This window comes from Dermacentor albipictus, chromosome 2, assembly GCF_038994185.2.
Source record: "Dermacentor albipictus isolate Rhodes 1998 colony chromosome 2, USDA_Dalb.pri_finalv2, whole genome shotgun sequence".
Lineage (NCBI taxonomy): Eukaryota > Metazoa > Arthropoda > Arachnida > Ixodida > Ixodidae > Dermacentor > Dermacentor albipictus.
In genome coordinates, this window is record NC_091822.1 from 11664788 (window position 1) to 11684644 (window position 19857).

General features: G+C 44.2%; 1 protein-coding gene across 2 annotated transcripts in view; it reads right to left on the reverse strand.

Moving 5' to 3' along the window:
• Ube4B (Ubiquitination factor E4B) overlaps positions 1-19857 on the reverse strand; it is a 453934-nt gene that overhangs the window by 165876 nt on the left and 268201 nt on the right. For both annotated transcript variants that reach the window (XM_065440684.2, XM_065440682.2), the window contains 3 exons: positions 18206-18298; positions 17925-18122; positions 1923-2028 (listed from right to left, as the gene is read on the reverse strand). In XM_065440684.2, the coding sequence (XP_065296756.1) occupies positions 1923-2028; positions 17925-18122; positions 18206-18298 (397 nt within the window). The remainder of the gene's footprint in view (positions 1-1922; positions 2029-17924; positions 18123-18205; positions 18299-19857) is intronic.

The following is a 19857-nucleotide window of genomic DNA, read 5'->3' on the forward strand; positions in this document are numbered from 1 at the left end:
ATCATCAGCTAGACTTGGCACACGACATATCGCTGCGGCAAGTTCGGGGTGCGATCGTCATGCGGGAAAGAAAGAGAAAAAATATAATTTTGACGACAAAATTAAGGGGTGCAATCATTACAAGAGTGCAATCATTATGAAAGTAAATATGGTAAGTGGTGAATGAGTGAGTGGTGAAATCACCTGGGCACCTAGGTGAAACTGAGAGATCAGCAATCGTGTACATCCGCATCACTACTGCTCACCACCAGCTACACTCTTCGTCTGCTGTCTGCCTGCTAATAAGCAAATTACCATCTCTGCAGCTTTGCGAAGATTACATTGATAGTATATGTTACGCACAAAGGCATAAAGTCATTTTGAAGCAGTTTTAGGACCAAGTAAATTTGCATTTTGGAGCAGTTTGGAGCAGTTTCGTGCAGACAAAATTTCATTCTGGAGAAATTTAGAGCAAATGAAATTTCATTTTGAAGCAGTTTGAAGTGAGCCAATCTGAGTTTTGGTGGAATAAAGGGATGGCACACTTCGAAACTATGATGGAGTACAGAATAAACCAACACAAGCACTGTACTGCAACTGTCCTAAGCAACGTTTTAAGCTGAATTTTGAAGCAGGTTACCAGGATACTGAAGCTGCCTAGTACATGCAAATTTTGGTAGCAATCCCCAAAAACATGCACTCTGCAATAGTTAGTCCGAAATTTCGGAAAGTAGCCCAAGACATTTTTTATAGATACATTTTTTTTTACTGTCTCGACAGTGTAGGTGAAGCGCCTGGAAATGCACTTCACCAACAGACCTAACGGAGAAGCCAGAGTTATGAACTATTGTGGTTTACTCAAAGCCATTTCTACATAATAGAAATAGTTTCGCCTTGTCGCAAGCCAATCAGAACACACGGTGGTAGATGGTCGCTTTGCGTCTATAGCGCACTGTAATATGGAAGAGTGGGTCGAGTGGCAGTTGAACTACATATTACTGCACTGACCCTCATGATGATAGCAGAAAATGTTCTAAAATGATGCGGTCCAATCGACACGGTAGCAATTTCTGGGTCATCATATGTCATTGCAGAACCAGAGTCGCAATCGACCCTGGGCTCATCTAACGTAAAAATATACCAATCTGTTTTTATACCAAATCCGCCATTAGCCCTTCGTGATAAGTCAAAATGGCTCACCCCTCACTTATGTGGGCCCAAAAACAGACTGGAATAGTTTTCAGTTATATCAGCCCTGGGGACAGAGACGCCACCCGCTCAGCCCGCTGCAGCGTGCGCCTCCCTAATATCCAGTTTGCGCCCTCAACCTACTTTTCGTTCTCTTGCGCCACAGCTATAGGGAGCACCGCACTGCTTGACCCACTCAACTGTATTCTAGTACACCCTAAACACAGCCGCCCTGGCCGTTCCAACTGCAGCAACAACTGCCAAGAGTGGAAGCAGCTTACGCCAGCCACTTGCCAGAAGCGCTTAAGGTCCAGTGCTATAGGCGCGAAAATTACAAGAATCTGTGCAGGAGGTGCCATCGCACACTGTGTGGAATTTCGGAGAATGAATCCACTCGCTGGTTGCGACCACTGCTAGGGCACACATGACGAAGCCATTCTGGTACAGCGTGGTGCAATTTCGGTCAATTTTGTGCGTTTGACGCAGTTCAGCACAGGAATTAGCATTTGTATCAAAATGGTGCAATTGGCACAGGAGTCAAAACCCTGCATGCATTTAGAGCCAATTTATCCCAAGTTAAGTTTCACTTCAGTTTGCCTTTAACCAGCAAGCATTCCTGCTCTGTTGCTGCCCCGGTCTTTCACCCAGAGTTAGCATTCAGCACCATACCCACCGCAGCGGCAAAGTTGTGGCCAGACGCACTGAGTGTGCACCGCACACTAGGCCTAACCTAAGCCAGACAAGAGGCAACTCACGCATCTCCTCGGCGAACTGCTCTGCCTCCTGGGCCGTCAAGCAAAGGCGGGTGTCGGCTGTGATGTCGACTCGTGCCCCCTGACAGAATGGGTATTCGGGGTCCACCTGCACGACATCGGTGTGGAATTCAGGAGGCACATATGATCTGGGCTGGCCAAGGAAATGCAAATTCACACTGTAGTTTATAAATTATAACACCAATTTTCTACTCTGTAGCTAAGAAGCTAGTATTTTATATTTTGCACTTTGCTGTTTTTTTAGTAGATGCTTCTGAAGGGTGAACAAGGACAGCTTGTTTTAAACCCTGTGACAAACTTACATGTGGACGCATTCTGCAGTCTTGTACTAGCTAACAGCACACACACAAAAGGGCCCACACATGCCCTGCGAATTATGTTTAGAACTCAGCGACCACAGTACTCTGCTTGGAGTCTTCTACCAAGCTTGCTGCACACCAGGTGTCTCTTCACTACTGTGTATTCATACTAACTGGCTTACAAGAAAATGAACACTGGCCTTGCAAGCCACTCTGCTAAGCCACTGCACGAGTTGACATTAGCCAGCCAGCATTCACCATGTTTCATTGAAAAAGCAATGCCATTCATTTGCGACCGCTGTGTTTTGGTTCTTTTCTGAAGAACACCAACTTTTAGTTACTCCATATGTTCTATGGCTTATCTAGTTAGGGTTGTCGAGACACCGAGGTCGCTTGGACTGTCTCCAGTCTACTTGAGGCTTCTGAGGAGTAAGACAGTGCCTTTGTTTTGATTCACTATGCACAACATTCACTATTCAATTCAAGATTGAACAGTCATGTATTCGCACACCCCTACTGCAGTAGAACCTCGTTGATACGATCCCGTTACATACATTTCCTGGCATCATCGTTCACGATCGCTCTCTTCCTGCGTACTTCCCGTGCTGGTGGTAGTGCCATGTGAAGAGTGCAGAAATTTAAATGGAGGAAAAGTGGGTGGCACTAGAAATGCTGTCCTGACGAGAGTTCCTTATACAGTGTTTTGACATAAATGCAGTGTAAGCATTATGACTATTTCTTAGGGATGTGCGAGTAGACTTGAAATCGAATATCGAATCGAACCAAAGAAAACAAGCTGAATATTGAATTGAGCATAGAATATTTGCAAATTTAACAAAAAGCTTTCTGCTTAGGAATATTGTGAAAAAAAAAACAAGGTGCTGCACATGTCCACTCACATTAATGTCACAAGAATGTTGCCAGCTATAAAAAAACCAAGAACCTAGGAATCAAGATGTATTATAGCATGGTCCACATTTATTTTTTAAGTGAAACATCAAATTAGTATTACAACATTGATAACAACTCACTTTGTACATGAAAGCCTGGAAAATATTTTTTATCAGTAGACTTACTGTTGGATAGAATGAAGTGATTTTTTTCTCTCTGAAGCTGAAGAAATAGAGAAGTTATGCTGTCTTGAATACTGATTAGGTTCAAAGTTTAATGGTGGGCCATGCTGTGCTTAAGGGGGGACGTGGGTTTTGAAAACCGAAAATCTTGGAAAAAATTCTATTTTTTGGAACTACTTGTTTCGGCATCTATAATACCTAATTTAGACTGCATCAAAGTGATATGACAAAAATGCTCCATAAGTGTCAGAAAAAAAAATTATTTTATCAGCTCAAACGGGGAGAAAGGAATTCAAAATTGCGCAGTGACACTGGAGCTCACGGCACTATCTCTGGTTTGTCGCGCCGCCAAGCACCACCATCTTTGTATTGTGACAGTATCATTCTAAAAAGCTCAGTGAGTACCACCTTCCAGTTCCCTGCATACTTGCTGATGATGGTTGCATAGGAAAAGTGCAAACGTAAAACCATCGGGGGCTGGTTTGCCGAAGCTCGCAATGCACGCATCCTTCTTATTGGCTCAGTGGATTAGCAGGCGCCTTCCGATTGGCTGTGGCTATGGCAACTAGCACCCGGATGCTGCTGTTCATCCACCGTTGTTGATCTGTCACTTCAATGTTGGCCACATTGTGAGTGTAAGCAGCAAGGTGACCCTCTCTAAACAAAACAAAAAAAGAAAGCTTGGAACTGGACACGCACCTATTGTAAGAGAAGCATAAGCCACCTCTACTTCCCATGGCAAGAAAAACGTGGTGGATGTTTCAAGTTTCAGATGAGCCGATAAGATCATGCTGGAGATATGTCACTGCATCGTGCAATCTCATACTGCATTGGCAATAACACAACAGCGAAGCTAACCAGTGCCTTTTGTCCTCGTGTGTAGTTTTACTTTGGAGACCGCAGACAATGTGCCGATGCCTGCTCCCACACCTCTGACGCATATGCGGGTTCCTGTTGGTGCATTGTAGATCCTGTTATGAGACTACAGGTGAGCCTAATGTCAGCGTCGGCGGAGGCATTTTAGTGTGCTTTTATTACTTTGTGCGTAATCATTATTTCCCAGTTTTGAAGCTTGAAACGCATATTGACACGAGTACTTCTTTATCTTTTTCGGGTGACCGCATTTCACTGTCTAACAAATGTTATCGCGATGTGCGGGACGGGCCCGCATGCACTGCAAGTTTCTCGAATGTTATCGGTGGTTCTTTCTGCTGTGTGCTGTCACCGAAGCTTGCATATTCCAACTGCATGTGAGCCGCGAATTGTGTCGAACTTTCTAGAAGAAACGCGGGCACCAGCGATTACTCTGGAACATTTGATGGCTCATGTATAAAAGCCAACGCGCTTGACCGGCGCACATCAGATTTCGAGCATCACTGAACGCATTCGCTGCTATCGCTGTGCTATGAGTGTAACTTGGTTTTGTGGGTCCAAGTTCACCCAATAAAAAGTTAGTTTCATCGTTCACAGTTTTGCCACTGTATTATTCGCCATCACTATATACTGCATGACAATATTTTCCCAGTTTTTTTTTTCAGTTTTTGTGTTTTTCTCATACAGTTTCTTTTAAAGTCTCAAATTGTGCGATAAGCACTGTGTCCTTTCTACTCATTCAATTCTCATCTTATTTTCTTGCCTGAATGATGGCGAGTCGCAGAGTGCACAAGAACTATGATATGGTGTCTTAGGACACTGCAATATTTTGAAATCCTGTAAAGATCACCAACAAGAATCCACATTTGTAAAGCTGCAACATTAGAGTTTCATAGCTTAGGCTAAAGTATAGGTACAAGCATCAAAATGCTATATTGCGGTCTCTGAACATTTAGGAACATACCTGCTTACTTTTAGCTCTCTTGCTGCAGTACATATTTTGCAAGTCACATTCGATACCGTATTTACTCAAATCTAACACACACTTTTTTCCTGACATAAGGGATCAAAACACTGCGTGCCCATTAGAATTCAGCACTACCCTAAATCTACGTTACCATATCGCCATCGGCATTTCAAAATGGCCACCTCATAGGAGCTTCAAGCCTAGCTGCCGTAGCTTCCGCCATGTGCTGTAGTATGTGTGCTCATAGTGTGTCATACAGTCATCATCATGAGCAGCAGCAGCCTATTTTACGTCCACTGCAGAACGAAGGCCTCTTCCTGCTATCTCCACTTGCCCTTGTCCTGCGCCAGTCGATTCGAACTAGCACCCGCATATTTGCTGATTTCGTCACACCACCTCATCTTCTGTCGTCCTCTACTGCGCTTCCCTTCTCTTGGTACCCATTATGTCACCCTAATGGTCCAACGGTTACCTAATCTGCATATTACATAACCTGCCGAGTGCCATTTTTTTCTCTTAATGTCTATTAGCATATCGTCTATACCCGTTTACTCTCTGATCCAAACCACTCTCTTTCTGTTTTAAAGTTATGTCTAGCATTCTTCGTTCCATTGCTTTTTGTGCAGTCCTCAATTTGTTCTCGTTTCTTTGTCAGTCTCCAAACCTCTGCCCCACATGTCAGCACCAGTAAAATGCACTAATTGTATACCTTCCTTTTCAATGATAACGGTAAGCTTCCAGTCAGGAGCTCACGATGTGTGTCGTACGCGATCCAACCCATTTTTATTCTTCTGTGAATTTCCTTCTCATGGTCAGGGTTCCCTGTGATTAGTTGACCTAGGTAAACGTACTCCTTCACAGACTCTAGAGGCTGACTGGCGATACTGAATTCTTGCTCCCCTGCCCGGTTGTTCATCATCACCTTTGTTTTCTGCATATTAACCTTCAACTCCACTTTTACACTCTCTCTGTTAAGGTCCTCAATCATTTGTTCTAGATCGTCTGCATTGTTGCTGAATAGAAGAATGTCATTGGCAAACTGAAGGTTGCTGAAATATTCACCGTCGATCCTTGCTCCTAAGCCTTCTTCTTCCAAGCACGCAGTGAATAGCATTGGAGAGATTGTGTCTCCCTGTCTCACCCTTTTCTTTTTAGGTACCTTCCTGCTTTTCTTGTGTAGAATTAAGGTGGCATAGAACCTCTGTAGATATTTTCGAAGTATTTACGTAAGCGTTCTGTACTCCTTGATTATGTAGTGCCTCTAGGACAGCTGGTATCTCTACTGAATCAAATGCTTTTCCGTAATCTATGAAAGCCATATAGAGAGGCTTATTGTACTTTGCTGATCTCTCGATAACCTGGTTAATGACATGGATGTGATCCATTGCAGAGTAACCTTTCCTGAAGCCAGCCTGCTCCTTTGATTGACTAAAGTCCAGTGTTGCCCTTATTCTACTGGAGATTATTTTGGTAAATATTTTATATAACACTGGGAGTAAACTGATGGGCCTACGATTTTTCAGTTCTTTAATGTCTCCCTTTTTGTGGATTAGTATAATGTTTGCATTCTTCCAGTTTTCTGGGACCCCTGCACTTGATAGACATTTCGTATAGAGAGCCGTCAATTTTTCAAGCATTATGTCTCCTCCATCTTTGATTAAACCGACTGTTATTCCATCTTCTCTTGCGGCTATTCCTCGTTTCATGTTTTGCAAAGGCGCTTCTGACTTCATCGCTAATTATAGGAGCAGTTTCCGCATCCTGTTCATTACTGTTTATAATGAAGGTATCCCGATTCCTCTGGGTACTGCACAGGTCAGTACAGAATTCTTCTGCTTCTTTTACTATATTTTCGAGATTGCTGATGATATTACCCTGCTTATCTTTCAGTGCATACATCTTGGTTTGTCCTATGCCAAGTTTCTTTCTCCCTGATTTCAGGCTGCGTCCATGTTTTACGGCTTCTTCAGTTCTTCTCACGTTATAGTTTCAAATATCACTTACTTTCGCCTTGTTGGTCAGTTTTGACACTTCCGCAAATTCTACCTTATCTCTTGAGTTCGACACTTTCATTCTTTGTCGTTTCTTTATTAGGTCCTTTGTTACTTGGGAGAGCTTGCCTAATGGTTGCCTTGGTGCCTTGCCTCCCACTTCAGTTGCTGCCTCTGAAGCCAGCCTCATAACGGTTTCATTAATTAGCTCTATGTCATCATCGTCATCCTTGTGTTCTAAGGCTGCAAATTTGTTTGCAAGTACCAGCCTAAATTTGTCTGCTTTTACCCTTACTGCTTCTAAGTTGACCTGTTTCTTCTTGACCAATTTTACTCTTTCTCTCTTCAAATTGAGATGAATCCTAGCCCTCACTAACTTGTGATCACTGCACCTTACCCTACCTGTCACTTTTACATCCTGCACTATGCTGGGATCAGCATAAAGTATGAAATCAATTTCATTCCTTGTTTCCCCATTACGGCTTTTCCAGGTCCACTTTCTGTTGCTAAGCTTCTTGAAAAAGGTGTTCATTATTCTTAGCATATTCCTTTCAGCGAATTCTACTAGCACCTCTCCTATAGTGTTTCTATAATCGACGCTGTAGTTGCCAATTGCCTGTTCACCCGCCTGCTATTTCCCCCCTTATACTTTGAAGTCTCCCATTACTACTGTATGCACTTTTCTCATCGCTAACTCAACATCTTCATAAAACCGATCTACTTCCTCATCTTTGTGGCAGGATGTTGGAGCGTAGGCTTGTACTACCTTTAGTCTATACTTCTTATTAAGTTTGATTACAACTACGGCTACCCCCTCATTAATGCTGTAGAATTTGTCAATGTTGCGTGCTATGCTCTTATGGATTAAGAATCCTACTCCGTATTGCGTCTTATCTGGCAGACCTATATAGCAGAGGACATGGCTGTTATTCAGCAACGTGTAAGCCTCACCAATTCTTCTACCCTCACTAAGGCTGATGATATCCCAAACAATGTCTGATAGTTCCTCGAACAGTACTGCAAAGCTAGCCTCACGACAGAGTTCAGCAATTAAAGGTTGACAGGGTCAGTTTTCCTTGGCGGAAACTGACCCGGTCATACAATAATTACTAGAGGGAACTCTGGTGCTAGTGTCTACGGGAGCTGCAATGGGAGCGGTTGTACCAGCATGGGAATTATGGGAAGCAGATGGATTTACCTGAACTTTCAAATGGCTTTGTGACTTAGTAAACTCGTTATTTTCAACAACGTGCTGCGTAACGAATATTAAAATAAACACTATTAAAATAAACACTATTAAAATTGTCCGATGGCAGGATTTGAACACACGGCCCCTAGTGCAGAAGCCTCTAAGCCATTAAGCCACAGATGCATGCATCGACAAGCGATGTGAAATGCCCTTATGAATGATCTGCCCAATAACATCTCATCCTGCATGCGTGTTTTTGCCGATGATTGTAAATTATATTGACCAATTCGCAGCCTTGATGATCATCGCATTCTTCAAGAGGACGTTTATGGCGTTACCAAATGGAATGAAGACTGGCAAATGAAACTGGACTCATCTACATGCAACGTACAGTAAAACCTCATTAAACTGTACCTGCTTAAACAGTAGTTTTGTTTAGAAAGTAGTAAACTCAAATTCCCGACTAAGTGGCCATAGAACATAATGTGTTTTGTTTCTGCATAAACCGTACCAGCGAATTGCGTACGTATCAGTTAACACGTAGTGTTTCTACTTTTCGTCGTGCAAACACGGCAGTGCGTCATCTCTATCAGGTGGCCTGGCAGAACAACAAGCCTCAGGGATCGGAACAACAAACTCCAAGCGCCCTGTGCATCTGCGCGTGAAGCCACATCAACATCATTTCGGTGCCGTCCCAGAGAGCATTGTGGCGTCGTGTAAGATAGGACTCGCGTCATGCCAGAGCTCGGATAAAAACGACGCCGAGTGCTCAGCATAGCAGAAAAATTAGACATTGTTTGTGCTATCGAACGTGACACAAAGAAGTCGGCACTAGTATGTGACAGGGATCTGCCGCTGACAACGGTGTGTGGCATTTGGAATGCGAAGAAGTTGCTCAGGAGCACTGCTGCGACCCCGAAGAGATGTCAGCTACGAGGTTTGACTTTATGCCATTGTTGTCTGTGCTCTTGCCGAACTGTCAGCTAGCAACACTGATGAGGATGACACGGAACGTGACAGCACAGGCGATTCAGGCCCGACAGTGGCAGAAGCTGCGCGTTACGTCAGCCTCATGAATGCAATAGTCGCGACGAGAACAGCACCCCACAATGAAAAAGGCACCCCGTGACTTCTGCATCGCTACCGCGCGCATGCACGGATAATACGTAATGCCAACGAGGAATCTGCCATGCGAGTGTTTGCTGAGAAGAGGGGGATGGCTGAAAAGCTGCCTCGCAGCTTCAGTAAGTTTGAGGCTGCTGTCGTCGCTGCTAGGCCGCCGCAGCATCAAACAAAAATAACACTTTCGTCCCACGAAGTGAATAAATACTGCATGTTTTTTTCCTCTTTCATCGCACTCTCTACGAGTTCCGTTTTGACAGGTAAGTGGTCAATCTCATGCTATTTCAGTTAAACAGTACTACCGTTTAGTACATACTTTTTTCAAGCTCCAGCCAACTACGGTTTGACGAGGTTTCACTGTAATGCCATTCATGCGAAAAACTTTAAATCATAGCCTTTCCTAGTATATAAATACAAATCTAATATCTCAGGCGTTAGCATATAAATATCTAGGCGTTAATCTCACACCGAGCCTTTGCCGGGCCTACCACATCAGAACTATATGCGCAAACGCTTCCAAATCTCTTGGGTGTATTCATCGCAACTTGCAATAATGCCCGTCTAACATCTGTAAATTAGCATTCCTATCATTTGTACGCCCCCAGTTTGAGTTCGCATCCCCTATGTAAGGTTGGTCTCCCTACCATAAATACTTAATTAACATGGCAAGCTGAATACTCAATGCACATGTTAGAAGCCATCCAAAACCAAGCAGGTCGATTTAATTCCTGCAATTACAACTACCAGTCAAGCATTACTCAAATAAAACTACATTTCCCTGCAATTGCTAAGCAGCCGACATGACATCGCACTCCTGTCCTTGCTCCATAGATACGTTCACCGCATGTAGTCACCAAATTTGCCACTGGAACAAGCGTCTTGCACATCACGACGACTTCATAATGATTTAAGCCTCACTCGCATTTATCGGAACACTTAACGCATTTAACTTCTTGGCTCCACCACGCACAATTCGGTTACGGAATTCGCTTCCTAACAGCACTGTCGCACAAATGAGCAATGATGAATTTAGACAACTACTGAACTTTTTTTCATCATAACAAATATATTCATGTGTACATATGTCATGTCATATAATACGTGTCACATATGTGCCATGTCTCTCTCTCTTTTTTTCCACAATTTGTTGTTTCAATTTTGTTTCTTTTATGTGCTCGCGCTATGTGGATTATTTTGCACGAGTGATACGCCTCTTTTTATGTTACAGTGAACTGTACTTTTCATTCCTTTCCTGACAACTCTATGTATTTCTTAAGCGTTTTTCTTTCTAACACTGTTTTGCAAGCATGTTACCGTTGTAAACATTTTTAGCTCTGACATCTTATCTCTCGTGTATCGGTTTTCTGTTGTCATTTCTTCAACGATGCCCCCCTTACTCAATGCTCTCCTTGGGGCCACTAAGGTACATTGAAATAAATAAAATAAATAAATATTGTGTGCATGCAAGTACCCAGATACGCCTGGTGCCTTTCGATTTGGCCACCTCGACAAGCTCAATTGTAGCAGTTAGTAGCCATTGTGCGTGTTCATAGCATCTTCTGCACTTCGAATTGCTCTTAAATTTAAAACAATGAAGGCATATAACGCATAATATACAAAGCCACAAGAACGTCTCAATCCACAACTAAGAAGATCAAACAAATCCATGTACTTCCATCATTCCCATGGTGGGTCAACAACTGCAGTGCCAGAGTTCCCTCTAGTATATTGTAGGAAACTCTATGAGTGTGCTTAGCTTAGTCTACGGTCTGTTTTCTTATTTTGCGCATTTGCTCTATCAGCATGGAAGTACCAACTGCGAAGACATGCTGAGTCCATCACAATGCCACGATTAAAAGGAAAGTGATTACGTGTGCGGAGAAGGACGGAAATTGGGCCGCATCACGGGCATTCGGCCCGAAACTTGCATGCAGGACTGGTGCAAACAGGAGCAACTTGCTGAGTACGGCGTGGCTGTGCAGCCTCCATTATGAAAGCGATATGCGATGGAGACAGTCTACGTGTCTAGGCGCACCGTGTGGTGTTATCGTCGCTTAGTTTGCATGAAGCGAGAGGCCGCATAAAAGTCAATTCGCTTGCTCCTGCTGCCGCGCTTCCTCACTCCAGCATTTCCATAAAGAGTTTCTGCAGTCATTGAGTGAGATGTGTTCATGTTTGCTTATGCATGGGTGATGACGTGCTTGTTAATTTAATCAGTAAGGGAATGTTTAAAAGTTCATACGACCAATAAAACTGCTATCCTTGCTTTTTGTAAAGCTGTCTACTAATTTGCTATAACAATAAATGTTTCACTTTTCAGGTGAAATTGCGACTTCTTTTACTTATCACAACTTGCAACTTCAATGTACTGGGAGTAAATCCGTTTTTCCAAATGAAAGTAGTATTTCTGTACAAAAGAATGAGGTGCATGGTACTGTAAAGGACTTGTTTTTTTAGGTCACGGCAAACAGGTGCGCGTTACAATCAAGTGAAAAAATTTTTTCTTTTTGGATCACGGAAAATGGCTGCGCGTTAGATTTGAGCTAATACAGTATTTTTAACATAAGAATTGTAGCTATTTTATTGACTTACAGAAAAAACTAATTACATATTTGTAATTAACACACGAGATAAGATGGGTTTTAAGAGTTTCATGTGTCTAGAGCGAATAACAAAAATGTTTGATCCAGACGCATTGTTAAAAGTGTAGCCGAGCAGTGCCGAGAAGACGACCGACTTGGCAGTCGCTGTCAACAGTTACGCCTAATGAACACGAACCAACAACATGAACTACAGCACGGTCGTTCACTCGGGATCGCGCTTGCAACTGAGCCCACGTTTATTTTCTCGGCCTTTACAGGAAGGCGCAAGAAGCACCATGCAACGGACAGGCATCTAAAACGAAACCATGACAGTCCTCCTCCCTTAGATCGTTCAATAAAAACATTATGGAGAATGGCGCTGTACTGGCTTGCAGCTTCTGGTGCTTCTTTGCAACTGAGGCATGCTGCTAACCAAGTTGGGACAGTTCACAGCAGTCCCTTCTGTGTTACCAGTCACATTCACTGCTGGCTCCAAGTTTGCAGAAACAGCAAACAGAAGGATGGACACATCAGAATTTGTGGAGATTTCAAGATTACTGTTAATCCAGTGGCCACATTGTAAAAGTACCCAATTCTAAGAATTGATGGACTACCGTTAGTGACTGTGATGTCGTTGGATGTGCTTCTACGGAGCTACTCGGGTGAGCTCACACAAGTTCAAGGGAAAGTGGATGTCGCAGTATAGTTCCGCGACATAAAAGCTGTCGTACCTTTGTTCCTGACTGGGGATGGTTCACCAACACTGCTAGGTCGCAATTGGATTTGAGAACAGGGCTTTGACACTGCTGTTTGACAAGCAGATATTCATGTCGTTTCTGATGTCAAGGGGGTTACTCAAGCATTTTCTGAGGTATTTGAGCAGAGACTTGGAACTTTCGAGGGCCCAAAAGTCGCAATCCATGTTCCACAAGATGCAGTTCCTGAGTTTTTCCAGTCACCCAGTTGCCCTTTGCCCTCAAGGATGGGGCATCACAAGAGCATCAGAGCCTACAGAGGGAGGGCATTCTCGGGCCAGTTGCCTCTTCAGCTTGGGCTGTGCCTACTGTTTATTTATTTATTTATTTAACAATCCAGTGGCTAAGAAGAATGGTCGCATCAGAATTTGCGGAGATTTCAAGATTACTGTTAATCCAGTGGCCACGTTGGAAAAGCACCCAATTCCGAAAATTTAGGACCTTCAGGCCATTCTGTCTGGGGGTGAAAAGTTCACCAAACTGAATTTGAGGATGCCTACCAGCAAGTAGCTCTTGATGAAGACTCTAGGAAGTATATTACTATTTCCACACATATGGGGCTATTTCAGGATACACGTCTTCCTTTTGGCGTTATATCAGCACCATGCCTCTGTCCTCTGCATTCGCTTCTCATGAACGAGAAAAAAATGGGTGTTGGGAATAGAGCAAGAAGCTGCATTCACTAGAGTGAATGCAGTTGCCTTGACAAGGCGGCCGGAACGCGGGGCCTGTAGAGTAGGTCAATGGCCGAGAGCACGGAGCACCACAGAAAAAGAGGGTACTTCATTCAACGGGGACCAAACGTAGACCGAGTTTGTTCCAATGAGGGAAAAGGAAACACGGGGTATGCTTACAAAGTTGGGCACGGCATGGCACCAGCAGTACAAACAATATGAAATTGAAACTGAGCACACAAGATCACCTCTCCCTTGAAAATGATAAAGCTATCTCACCTTGCTTAAAATCAAAGCACTGAAAGACACACACACTGACGGAAGATACATATGAATTGCACTGAAAAGACGCCCAGATATCTGCCTTGCATACAAGGATGGGCGGCTCATTTGCTCTGAGCCTGGGTCAAGGGTAACTATTCTTGACCATCATAGACTTGGTAGGTGTACGTACTGCATGTTTAAGCTGCAGGAATGTTAAATCCCCCCTTTCTGAAGGACACTATTCAACCTTAATGTCATGGGAGATACTTCTTCTTTGCGTTAAGAGGCGAATTCATATGGGAGGGTTTTGACCTCAGTAGAAAATAAACCAAGGCAATAAAGCTACTTGGAAACAATCTTTATACAGTGCCGGAGGTTGTCTATGATGTGAAGACTTACGGAGAAGTGATTCTGGTGGCGGAGTATGACCAGAATCGTTACTTGTAGATGAGCTAGAATTCTGAGTTTTGCTGTCTGAGTTCCTTCAGGAGCCCTATTTTGGGACGGTATGACAGATAGAAGACCAGCAGATGCTTCTGCAGAGGGGGAACTTGGTCACAGTGGTGAAACAGGGGGCAGAAAAGGAGTGTGTGCAGCTGGAGAACATGTACCAGTAGGAACTGGAAGGTGGGAAACTACCGTCAAATGATGAGTAGCCACTGGAATGACTCCTTTCATCTAAGCTCTGATGTGCCTGATATTTCAAGAATTTGGATGCATTTCAACGCTTGCCATTCTCAAGCTGGAATGCATTTCAACCTATCCTATGGTGAATCATGAACGAACATGTGTATTTAGGCAGGGTGTCTACCAAGCTGACATTTCCAAATTCCCTGAGTTTTCCAGGTTTTCCCTGAGTGCCTTTGCAAATTTCCCTGAGTGATGCAGAACTATGTTTTATGTCAAGACGGGCTGAAACCATATCGCCTGATGCTGTCACTCTCTAGTAAGCACATGAAAAAAATAAAAAAGCGACTTTATCCAATTTGAATACTAAGGAGTAGTGTTTATGTTATTTAAGAAGAGAATAGAAGGCAGAGGTTAGTAAAATGCACAGCAAATAACGTGTCTTCGGAAAAAATTGCAAATGGAGTCGGACATTCTCTAATACGAATAAAAAGGAGATGCACATAGAAGGAAATATTTTCGAATATGAGCTATTTCTATCAACTGATAGCAAGCACAGTGGTATGAGGCCCGAACTTTGTCACAATAGAGATTCTCTCTCAACAGCTCGTAAGTCAACGTCAACTGTCCTGACATACTCTCAGCCTGTGCACGACACTTGAGTTGTGTTTCACTGCTTTAAAGAGTTTATTTTGGTTTAGGTGAGGGGCACCTGCATCTCGACATCACCCAAAACATTGTTTTTTGAGTTCAAGCTCCTTCAAAACGGCGGCAGCAAGCTTCCTTTCCCGTTTATTCTTCAATGCATAGATAATTTCTGTTCTTGTCCTCCTTCCGCCACTCGTTTGCCCCAAGGACCATTTGAAGCATCTTGGTCAGTTGCACAGTCCACGACCGACTTTTCGAACTCCCTAGGGGCCGCGAAAACGTCCGAAAAATCGGCCACTTGGAAAAAGATAAATGCATGTCATTTCATTTACTGCCCTTAGGGGCTCAAACCACCACAGGCACGTTCGAAAACGCTCTGAAGGCTTGTCGGTACACATATTAGGCATATCGGAGCTCGCACTGCGACAGGAAATACCGGGTGCATGTGTGTATAATTAACGGATACATACTGTGTTCAGTGGCAATAGCCCCTTCCCACGCTTGTTATGCTTCACTGCAATACTTTTGTGTATGCTTCACCAACTAACATTCCTGTACGGAGGCGAAGCTGACTTACGGAAACAGGCATTATTCATCGCACCGTGCTTTCGAAGCTTCTAAGCCAATCGCGAGGACCGCAAAGGCGGGGTCAGTGCCATTGCTGAAAACAGCTAATTCTTTTAATAAAAAACACTGCACCCAACGACAAGAAGCTTCATAGCGAACGTCGAAGCAGCTAAGCCTAGCGTTGCCGCAGTGGTGGCAACGGCTGCCAGCGGATCTGCGTGCGAGAGTGCCGGTACGAGGTGGCGAAGTAATCAAAACGGCAGCGGTGATGCCTTTGATTATTGCCGTTTTGGACCTGTGGTCACGGCAAAACGTCCGGAAAATAGGACGGCAAAGAGTTCCTGCGTCGGAAATTTCGTACATTCTGATAGGTTGACTCTATGGGTTACGTGGCGGTGCCGTGAAGCCGTCAAAACTATCGGGAATCCGGAAAGTTGGTCGTTGACTGTACACTGGCAACTCCTCCAGCCGACGACAGAGCGTCAAAGACGATTCATTACGATTCCTGTGTGTTGCTCGAGCCAGCATTACCACGACTTTCGACCCTTTCAAAAATATTTCCGCTAATTTTCCCTGATAGAGGCCCAAATTCCCTGAGTTTTCCCTGACTTTTTCTAGACTACTCAAAGTCCCTGAGAATTCCCAGTTTTCCCGGTTTTCCAGGTTGGTAGACACCCTGGAAGTATGCAAGGCTTGTGGTGTATTCCTTATGAAGGTTTGCGAGGTTCTCCTTTGTGTACTGACGAAGCGACTAGTTATCTGTTGGTATAATTAAACGCTGGATGGTGAGGCAGAAGGTGCTTGAATTTTCCTTTTCTAGGCAGTCTAAGCTGCACTGTAGTACCTCGAGTATACTTTAGGCATTACAATTGGCACTGTAAAAAACTGCTTCATGGTTTAAATTCTAAATTGTAGTGAACTGATGGGTTTTGTGAACAATGCATGCCTCGCCATAACGACAATTGGTTGCTACCGTTGCTTCAGGGGTGTGCCACACTGTTGAGGAATGCTACTGAGGGCAACCGTGAAACATTTCATCACTTGCAACTGATTGGCTCTTGATCTTAGCCAGGAAACTTTTTCTTCAGGTGACTGCTACTATGGTATTTGTGAATTAAATATGTAAATACTCTACATGACATGCCATCTCTACATGACACGCCATCGTGTTAGCAGCCATGAGTGATTCGTTTTAAAGGGGCCAGTTTAAGAGAGCGGTGAAAGTAGCAGCCAACTTTTTCATATGAAATGCACGCCTAACTCTTTCTTTTATGCATTAATAATGTGGCCATATTTGACTAGACCAACTCACCAAAGTAATAAGTATCATGATGACAGCTTCGCTGGGCAGTGTCTTTCTAACATGGATAACATGTTGACACCAAATACAAAGATTTTTCTTTCATGTAAATGCAATGTCTCTCATAGCTAAGTACTACAGGAATGTTAAGTGCTTAGCGAAGCATCATACACAACTTCATGCATTGAATTTGCAGACATTCTTTTTATGCAAAATTTATGGACAGACACGGCATACATATGCATTGCAAAACCAGTAGACTCCCTCCAACGCTACGTAGCTTGTGATATCCAAGCCTCAAATTTTCTCAACTCACATGCTTTTGAAGAAGGAACTGTGATTCAGGCATGGCAGCAGAAAGAATCCAACATATCCTTCAATAAGTACGGCTTGAGCCACTCATACTCCAAGCATATATGAAGGAAGTGAGCGCGTGGCAGCCGAGCGAGCTGGAGGGAGTGGCATCCTGGTCATGACATCACTCAGGAGAGGGCGCCACACCAAATTCTCGCCGCTAATACTGTTCTTGATCACGCACGCCATGCGCATTTTCTTGTTTACATGGGATCTAGCCGCCGGAAAACATATCACACGTTTGCAGTTTGGCAACGTACTGAACGTTGGTGCCAAAAAATAGTGTTTTCTAGAACTCGTAAAAAAATCAGCGCAACTCTATTGGGTCATATTTTTGTTTTCGATTGCGAACGTTGATGCCAGGAAAACATATGTAACGGGAACGTATCAACGAGGTTTTACAGTACTTATTAAGCGGGCACATAATAGCATGGTTTTAGTGCAACGAAGTGATCCCCTGCAACTTGGTTGTAGTGAGGTTCGAGTGCAAATAAAATAAAACACTTAAACACAATGACTCATCACCACCTTATAAAGGGGACCGACTAGTTTCTGCCACCACTGTGCATTTCAATTCGAAGGATTTCTCATACAGCATAATGAGGAAATAAATAAAAGAAATGAATGTCTGTGTGAGTTCTTGAAACAACTCTGCACGACTCTTCTTTTGGGGGTAAAGAGTGCCCAGCAGCAGCTGACCTTGTCCGGCTGCACCCGAAGTGCGAGCAGCTGGAGCACAGCAGCCAGGTTGAGCATGAATCCGTCCGAGGCCACCTGCCTGGGCTCCACCTGGAGCTGACAGCGCCGTTCGTTGGCCTTCAGCACTGCCCCCAACCAGGTGAGCACTGCCTCCCGGCTCGACAGCAACAGGGTGCGCATCACCACGTGCAGCTGCGCCTGCACCCACACATTTCAGACCCTTGACTGCGGCTGCTCATCAAAGAGGAGCCCTGCACAAGGATCTCATTATGTACACGCACCCTGGCTGCCTCCAGTTTGGCCTGCAGTGTCTGGTGGGCCAGCTGAATGTGCTCAGGGTCCCGGTCCTCGTAGTAAGCACGCACCAGGCTGGGCTGCATACCGCAAAATGCACTTCTAGAGCCACCTGCATGATGCACACACATCCAACGCGAGATAGCTGGGGAGCCTCTTTTATTTGTGCCTGCACTTCCCTGCTGTCCCATGCAGTGTTACTACATTGAGCTATCACACACTTTGCCAAGTCCTTTCGCTGTTTCGTAAAATTTGGGTATAACTTGAAGCAGTGCGAAGAATACAAGGACAGGAATCAAAAACAAACACAACAGGACGAGTGCTGAAATATTTCAGATCCTGCTGGTTGCTGAAGACTGAATCTATCATCCTGATCATAAGAAATATTGCGCCCTGTTGTGTTTTCAGTTTCATTTTCAGTATTAATCACTAGCGCCACCCCACGTTACATGTTGTATAACATTTCGGTCACACCTGTTGACGCAGTGTGCCGTGCTGTGTTCCCCTTCTCTCTCGGTCAATAAAATCAGTTGTTCAGCCCCAAAGGAGGAGGCTGTTCTTTCCTCTGCAGTGCTCCGTGCCCTGGCCCGTATGACCCGCTCGATAGGCCTCTCCCTCGGCCCTATGTCGTCAACGCCCTACAACAATATTTGGTCTTTTGCCGCTTTTGTATGTTTCTTTCTTTTTTTTAAGCCAGATTTTCAGATTTCAGATTTTCTTTTTTTTAAGCCTCATTTTCACTGTACATGCCAAGTCAACATATCCATTCCTAGCGGTGGACTTCTCTTTTACTGGCCTGGCCTTATCTGCTGGTAACTTAGTAGCACGGCGCCATTGTTAGTTGTTGAAGATGGCGGTTGTGCTTCACATTTCCACAGCGTACAAGCAGCGAAATGTGATTCGTTTTCTGTGGAGCAAGGGCCGAACGGCCATCGAAATCCACAGGGAAATGCAGCCCACGCATAGGAAAAGGTGTCTCGCTTTGAAAAGTGCGAGGTGGTGGTGTTGCGAATTTGCAAAAGGCCATGAAGGCCTTGAAGGCAAAAGGCCATGAAGACATTGTCGTGGCCATGAAAAGGCCTCGACAATGAGCGTTTGAGGAGGCCACGTTCGGGGAGGCTAACAAGCTCCGGTCATTTTACTATTTCACTGGGAGAGTCTGAACCACCCACCATACAGTCCGGACCTCGCTCCTAGTGATTTCCACGTTTTCGGTTGACTGACAAAATTCCATGAACGACAGGGATTCGTGTGCAATGATGAAGACAAGACAGCAGTTCGATGGTGGTCCCACAGTTAGCCGGACGAATTATACCACAGGGGCATCACAAATTTAGAGCAGCAATGGGACAAATGTCTGAACCGGTGTGGGGACTGTAGAAAAATAGTGTAAGGTATGTAGAATAGTACAGTGAACTCTCACCTAAGTGAACTTCATGGGACCCAAGAAAACAGTCCACTTAATTGAAAATTCACTAAACTGAATATTCACTAGAATATGGAGCAGCATAGGGCACAGCAGACATCAAGTAAAAAGTGTGAAATGCAATTTATGGAGTTATGTAAATGAACATATGCCGTGGGCTCAGAGCCAGCTGCGACTGGCAAAGACGACACAGGGTGCAAGAGCCATGCAAAA